This window comes from Monodon monoceros, unplaced genomic scaffold, assembly GCF_005190385.1.
Source record: "Monodon monoceros isolate NGI ecotype Baffin Bay Population unplaced genomic scaffold, NGI_Narwhal_1 Super_Scaffold_1, whole genome shotgun sequence".
Taxonomy (NCBI): Eukaryota; Metazoa; Chordata; class Mammalia; order Artiodactyla; family Monodontidae; genus Monodon; species Monodon monoceros.
Window position 1 is genome coordinate 69,631,463 of NW_021703765.1, and position 7,824 is coordinate 69,639,286.

Here is a 7,824-nt window from a genome sequence, read left to right on the forward strand (position 1 = left end):
CACACACACACACACACACACACACACACACACACACACACACACACCCCTAGAGGGCATCATCATCCCCTTTCACAGATAGGAAAGGTGAGGCCAAGCCTCAGCAGCCTCTTGGCAGTGGCGGCAGGTACTGGCCTCAGCACCTCCAGCCTGACCCTCCCCAGGCCTCAGTTTCCCCATCTGGAACACAAGGGGGTTGAACCCCTTCCATCTCCATGGGGCGGCCACTGGGACACACCCCCTGCAGGGCCACGTGGGGTGGAAGACTGTGGAGGTGGGCAGCCCACCTCTGCCGGGAAGTGAGATGCTGAAGGGTGCAGTCCCATTCTGAGGGGGTTGCAGCATGGAGTGTCTGAGAGGTGGCAGACCCTGGTTAGGAGCCAGGCGGTACCCCGGGAAAATCGACATCAGAGTAATAACCCCTTCTTGTAAGTGCAATAATGGGGCTGCCATTTCTCAAGTGCTTCCTCCATGCTTATCACTTTACCTGTGTTTCCTGTAATGAGTTTTGCTCTAAAGGTTCTGGGCTTATCAGAAGGCCCAGGCCTGCCCTCCGTAATGCTACATTCTGAGCCCATCTCAGCTAGAAAGCCTGGGCCCTGGCTCCCGTGCTTCTCTTTTTGCAGCATTTCAGTGTAGTTGGTTAGGAGTGTAGGCTCTTGGGTCCACCAGGCCTGGCTTTGAATCCCACTCAGTCACTTAGTAGTTGTGAGATTTGTCTGCAGTCATCTGCTTCTCTGAGCCTCAGTTTGCTCATCTGTAAAATGGGAGTGCTAACGCCTGTACACATCTCATTGGTGGCTGTAAGGACTGACTGAGATAGTTCAGGTAGGGCGCCCAGCCCATCAATGTGTATTACGTGCTAGTGGTTCAGATTAGTGTCAACATCCTCCGAAGAGTATGGATTCAGCGTAAAGTGGGCTCCATGGGGAGGTCAACGTGCAGAGTACCCGACACTCAGGAAGCACCAGCTTCATTCCACAAATTTTTCCTGAACTCCTACCTGCCAGGCCCTGTTCTGGCAGACAGACAAAGTTCCCTCTCTCCAAGGAGAGAACTTTCTAATTGACCTAGGGATTCAAAGAAGGGGGAGTCTGCCCCATGGCATGCCCACCTTCCTGCCAGCCCTCTTAGGTCTGCATCTCCCTCGTCTCCTGACGGCCTGTGGGATGGCTATTTGTCATGCCCATTTCGTAGATGGGATGGCTGAGGCCCAGAGAGAGGAAGGGATACCCCTCAGCCACACAGCATGTCAGCAAAGGAGCTGGGATTTAAACCACCCACCCTGGAGCCTCTTCACTCGATGTTCTGCCAGTATGGCTGAAACAAATCAAGACGTAAGCAGGAAGGGCAAACCATTATCACGTTATTTTTAGAAGGATCAGGCTGCAAGGTGCCTCCATGGTGATGGGGCCACTGGTCAGGGGATTCTGTGGTAGCCTTGGGCAAAGTGAGATACAACTGGAGTCCATGGCTGCCATTCTGCACTGGCCAGGGGACCAAGCTGATAACATTAATTAACAATATCCTTAATTGATCAGCCGTGTTAGCTAATCCCATGGAGGGATGGAAGATGAGCCAGGAGAGTAGGGCACTGGATGGGGTGAGCCCAGGGGGGCCTGGATTCCAGTCCTGGCTCCACCCCTAATGGGGGTCCTTGTGCAAGTGACTCAATGCCTTCGAACCTCAGTTTTCTCAGGCGTAGAATAGAGGTGATAAAAGGGCCCGGCCTGCTTCCTGGTTCAGGGTAGGTAAATCACTGCAGGACGTGGTACAGTATGTGGCTCGAGTGCTAGGCAAGTGTTTGTGAAATGGATGGATTTCATACCCAGAATTCAGAGCAACCTTTCAAAAGGGACATTAGAACTAGAACTTGTCGCTGTCCTTAAAATCCATCGGGGTAGTAAGAGTCGAGCTCCTTGCCATGATCTGGTCCTTGGCCATTTCCTTCCTTCTCCCCTTTCCTCTAGCAAACCTGTCCATCTTTCAGTTCCCCAAACATTCTATGTTCTCTTTGCACATGCTGTTCCCTCTGTCCGGAATGCTGTTCCATGCACTCATTCACAGCTGGCTCTTTCTCATGTTTCTGGCCATAGCCTAAAATTTCCCTCCTCTGAGAGGTCCTTCCTGGTCACCCCCACCCCTGGTGGTCTTTCCTGTGTTGTGTCTGCAGAACATTTAGCATTTTGCCATGAGGTATATTCATTTATACATGTTTCTAGTCTTTCCACTCTAGGAGGGCAAGGATGGAGAGGCTCTCTATTTTGTTCAGCACCCACCAAAGGGCCAGGCACCCTGTGGGCATTTATTCCATACGTGCTGGAGTAGGAAAGGGAATAGGGATTCCCCCCCCCAGTCCAGCCCAGTTCAGCTCCAACACATCTTGTGTTCCCCAATCTCTATCATTGCCTGCCCAGCTTAGACACCACCTCCCCCAGGAAGCCCTCCCAGACCAATCCAACATCTCCCAGTGTTTCCATCCACGGGAATGACTAGTGCCATTAGTATCTACCCATGGCATAGATTCCTGAGATCACTCATTAATTTTAACTCTCTTGTCTACTCCTGCCTTCTCAGGGCAGAGCCCACATTTAACCCTTTATTTCCTATCTTGGGAATTCTCAGAGTTGAGACAGCAATTGTGCAGTGGAAGGAACACCTGTTTGGGGTTCGAGTCCTATCTCAACCCCTTTGTAGCTTTGTGACCTTGGGCAAGTCACTTCACATCTCTGTGCCTCAGTTTTCCCATCTGTAAAATGGAATAAGAATTCCCACCACAAAGGGAAATTGTGAGGATAAGATCAGATAACCTGTAAGAAAGGGCACCAGGCAGGTACTCAAACCACATTTCTCTCTTTTTTCCTCTGACCTTTCATGGCTACTAGGAGGGGTTTGCCAAGAAAATATTGTCTCTTCGGGAGTGGGGTGTCAGATCAGCATCCCTGCAGTACAGAGAGGCACGTCCGCTATGATTATAACCAGGAGGTTTTACCTGCCTTCTGGAGATATGGTTAGTAAGAAATTGTTACATCGTTAGCAACTGTTCTTGTTTACAATCCAACCTTTACACAAAAGGGATTAAACATTTCATGGAACTGTTTATTTAGCAAACGTATCATTTGTAATATCTTTCCTAACCGTTTACAGGAAAAAGAAAATCTAATGCCATTTTAGCAAGCTTAGAAATTCCCAACTGGGCCAAGAGTGAGCGTAATGTGACATGATTTGATTAGGAATTTGGAAAAGAGACTCTTTCATTTTTAGAACTTGGCTCAGGACTTGGTGTGCGTGGGCATGCTGTGTGCATGTTTCTAGGGGTGGAAACACAAGACCCCAAAGGAGGACTGCACCCCACGAAGGCTACCTCTCTTTCCTTGTCCGAGGGCGGGCTAAGGAGCTATTCTGGCCACCCTGAACACCCTGAAGGGTGCAGGGTTGTAAAGGTGCTCAGATGGTCACTGCTCCTGCCATATGGAGCCCCTCACCCAAGGAGATTACAACCTATGGGTGGAGCCACTCTGGAATGGGGGTAAACCATCCCCCACACTCAATGCAGTGGGAGGCTTAAGAGGAAAGGCAGGTGGTGTCCGCCCGCCCTGGTCCACAGGACAGGACTTTGTCATCACTTGAGAGCGAAAGTTCCCTGAGTTTCCGTGGATGTGCTATTTATCCATCCATCTCTCCATCCGATGCATATTTATAAAGTATCTCCTGTGTGCCTGGCACTGTGGTTCACTGATGAGAAAACCACTGTCCAGAGAGGGAAAGAGTTTTTGCCCAAAGTCACCTTCTTTATTAGAGGAGGGACTGAGGATTTGGGGAATAAACACCCGGCACAAGGCTCTGTAATGATAACCACTGAGCCGCACGGCCCTGGGAGAAGCTGAAGTTCCAAGGAGCTAGCAGCCTGCCTCCTTTTGCAGCTCTGGGCCTCAGTTTTCCAATCTGTAAAAGGAGGTTGTTAGATCTGACCTCTAAAAGAAGGAGTTAGCACACAGTAAGTGCTTAATAACTCTCCTAGTGTTATTTCCTAGTGCTCCTAAGAGTGGATTCCCTCCTAGTTTTGAGCCAAGGGGAAAGCAGCTAACCCACGTTGAGCACGAGCTGTTGTTAGCCATTGCTCAGGAGATCCGCAGCCCCAGGCAGCCGGGATGCTGCTGCCCATTTGCTGTCTAGGCCGGGCCACTGACTCTCGACAGCTCCCTGGGGACAGGGCAGCTGCCTCCAGCTGCTACGCCCCCCACCCTCCCTGCACACAGCCATTGAGACTTAACGGCCAAACTCAGCCCCTGGGGATGGAGGGGCAGGCAGCTGCATGGAGGGCTGCAAGGGGGCTGGAACCAGGCTGCACTAGCAGCCTGAGTGGTCCTCAGAGTCATTCTCTGGAGATGTGGGAGGGGGAATGAGAAGCCCATAAACTTCTCCTGGGCTATTATTCAGGGAGAAAAATGGGAGTGGTTGGAAGGGGTGGGGGAGTCTCTGTATAATCATAAAATCTCCCCTCCACGAGAAAGCACTCTACCCCAGGCCTGGCTGAACACCATTTCTAGATGGAAGCACAGGATCCTCCCAGTGACCCACAAATTGGGCTCTTTCATTGCTCCATTTCCCAGATGAAGAAACTGAGGCACAGAGAGGGGCAGTGACTTGTCCAGGGTCACACAGCTGTGAGGTGGTGGAGAAACTTGCTCTGTTCCAACCCCATGCGCTCTTCACCAGTGGGGCATGGGGGTGGTGGTCATGGTACCCTCTGGGTGGGACAGCCTAGGGTTCGAGTTCCCACTGTCCCCATAACTACCTGCATCATCTTGTAAGGTCACTTAATCTGGCTGAGCCTTGGTTTCCTCATCTGCCAAATGGGCACAAGAGTGCTACTCTCATAGGGTGGTTGTGGCACAGGGCAGGCAGGTACTAAAGGGTTAAGAAACCACCAGCTATTATTATTGTTGTTGTTGTTATTCTGCCTTCTGTTTATGCTGTTTAACATAAGAAAACAGCCCTGAATCCATGTGGAAAGGAACAGCTGGACCCCCAGGATTTTTCCAAGATCATATAGTTGGCAAGTGATAGAGTTAAAATTGTTATTTAATGTTTCTAACAAGTCTATGCAGTGGGTACTCTTTCTGTCCCCATTTCATGGATGAGGAAACTGAGGCTCAGAGGTCCACACAACCAGAGAAGCTGGGATTCTAACTGACTCCAGAGCCAAGCTCCTAACCCTTAGGCTGTCCCCAGCCCACTTGCCATAATTTAAACCCTTTCAGTGCAGAAAAGAAGCCCATAGGTCTTTGGTTGTGCGACCTTGGGAAAACCATTTCACTTTTCTGAGCCTCAGTTTCCTCACCTGTACAATGGGGGCTCATCTGAGCAGCCTCCCAAGCTGGGCATACAGTAGGTGCCCACACACTGCTGTGTGCCTGGCCCACATCTGGGGTCCCAGCCCCGCCCACAGCAGTCTCTCAGCAAATATTTGTTTTAATGTGTGGCCTCATTCGGGCCTCAGAAGGCAGCCTTCAGGCTCACAGCCCTCGGGAAGCAGCCGCCTGCTAATTGGGGGCTTCGGTCTTCGCCAAAGGCACCGCTGGTGAGTTGCAATGGCTCCGGGAGGTCAGACAGCCGCTGGGGAAACAGGGCTGAGCTGACGTGACAGCCTGCTCTTCCCAGGCCAGCCCCTGTCCTGTCCCCACTCCACAATCTGGGCTGTGCCCCCTCTACCTATGGACACGGTACTTGCCTTGTGGGTGGGGCACTGGGAACCAGGGCAGCCCTTCAGTGGCTCAAGGGAGAGAGGCTGGGATACTTCCTTTTTCTCCTCCTCCCTCCCTTTGCTGGTGACCTTGGACAAGCCCTTTCTCCTTTCTTGGGGGGCATTTCCTGGAGCCCTGTTAAGATCACTGGAGGAGAAGCAATAACTGCTATTGCCCTCTTAACATCTACCCAGTTGCCCAGCCTCTCACCCAGGAGGGGACAAAAAACTGCAGGCTTTCAGTGGTCCCATTGCCCCACGCCACAAGTCACACACCCTCAGAGAGACCACCTTCGAAACCAAAATCTTCTAGCTCTCCTGCAAAATCACAGAATTTACTGTAACCATAGTTCCTGGTCAATTTCAGAAACCATAACCAGCACATAAACACTTTAAACAATTCAAAAAGATATCATTTGTTATTGTTGAAGCCCTCACCTGTATTCCTGTGGAGAGGGGTGGTGATTTTGCCCTGAGTTTCGAATAATTCCTGACATCATGGATGAGATGTCACTTTCTATCATCTCCTTGGGGAAAAGACAAGCAGAAAACAAAGCTCCCATCAGCAACGATGTGGACAGGGCAGAAAACTCATAGTTTTCCCACAATTCAGAAGGATGGAGCTCAAACAACTAATAGAACACTTAAAAAAAAAATTGTAACGCAATTGTACTCCAATAAAGATAAATGAAAAAAAAGTACTAGAGGATTCCTGGGTGTCACAGGTCACTTTCCCAGGGCAATTCTACAGGGTTTTAGAAGCAAATGAAGAGAATGGAATGAAATTCCAGGTTCTTTCAAATTAATGGGGGAAGGGCAGAGGAAGGCTCTAGAATCCAAATGTCAAGTCTTGGATAATGTGGACTTGCAAAATAGGAATCAGAAAAACCTGATTCCCTTCCAAGCCTAGTATTTTCAACCACGGCTCGGCTTGACCACTTTGGAAAAAATAAACAAAAAAGGACAGTTTGATGTGTCATGTATGTTTCTCTGGGGGAGCCAAATTCCCACTTGCAAAGGGAATAATCTCCGCAGGGCTCCCGCCCTGGAAATGCCTTCAAAAATGCCACATGCCCTTGCTGGAAACCCAATCCAACTCCCCACTCCACCTCCTCAGCCCCCGCTGCACACAAACTTAACCTTTAAAAGAAATCTTCCCTAAGTTTCTCAAACTCTGAGGCTGAAACGAACACAGAAACCCACTAGACTCTCAGATCCGCCCCCAAAGTCATCAAGGACCCCTGGAAAGGAGAAAAGGGGGGCAAAGAGAGGCAGACCCCCGCTGCCCCTGACCCGGGTCTCCCCCCAGGAAACGCAATGCAGGGCACTGCCCGGGAGGAGGGAGCAAAGCCAACCCTGCAAGGCGGTACCTGGAGCCGATCCTCGCTGGGCCGCCGCCGCAGGCTCTCCTGGGGCGGGATGGGGTTTCTGAGGGGGACTCCCTCGCGCTCGCCCCTCGCGTTCTGCAATTTGGCCGCCGTCGCAGCTCGAACCGTTTTTAAATTTCCCTCTCTGGAGCTGTCCAGCTCAGAGCATGCGCAGTAGCTGTGCGGGGGGCTTTTCCCCAAGGGTCAGTTACAGGGCAGGGTCAAGGGGATTGCAACGGGCGTTTCCCAGCAGCAGCGAGCCTTGCACGCCCCGTGGCTCCGGGTGGGGTATGGTGCAGGGGTAGGGACACCCCTCGTCAAACTTTGCCAGCAGTGGCCCCAGCTGCACGCCTGCGAGCATGCGTTGAGGAGCAGTGGGAGGGTGATTTAGGCCAAAAGAATTAAGTTGCAAAAGGATGCTGGGTGCATTAAAATTTGCAATCCGTCACTGCCCAGGGGAAAAGGAGGTGGGTGGTGTGGAGATCTGTTGCAGCCCCCTCTCTTCCCCAAAGGGGGGACGGGCCAGGAGGCCGAGTCGGGGCACCAGGTAGACGCGGATTCGGGCCACCTGTCTCTTTAAGAAAGTTGCGCCCGCGCGCATAGGCGCGGCGCGTGGCCGGAGGGAGCCCTCGGAGCCGGGAGCGCTCGCGCCGGGTGCCTCCACCTGCTGGGACCAATGGGGGTTGGGAGTGGGGAGTGGGCCGGGCGCGG

General features: G+C 51.8%; 2 protein-coding genes across 6 annotated transcripts in view; one reads left to right on the forward strand and one right to left on the reverse strand.

The window, feature by feature from the left end:
- FOXN4 (forkhead box N4) overlaps nt 1-7,171 on the reverse strand; it is a 24,404-nt gene extending 17,233 nt beyond the window's left edge. The window contains exons 1-2 of one of the 2 annotated variants that reach the window (XM_029225047.1): nt 7,117-7,171; nt 6,185-6,273 (exon numbers count right to left, since the gene is read on the reverse strand). In XM_029225047.1, coding sequence (XP_029080880.1) covers nt 6,185-6,270 — 86 coding nt within the window. In that variant the 5' untranslated portion in view covers nt 6,271-6,273; nt 7,117-7,171. Of the gene's footprint in view, nt 1-6,184; nt 6,703-7,116 lie in introns of those variants that run through there. The other variant, XM_029225038.1, reaches the window with a different exon arrangement.
- The window catches only part of ACACB (acetyl-CoA carboxylase beta), a 186,003-nt gene that overhangs the window by 157,417 nt on the left and 20,762 nt on the right, over nt 1-7,824 (forward strand). The window lies entirely within an intron of this gene.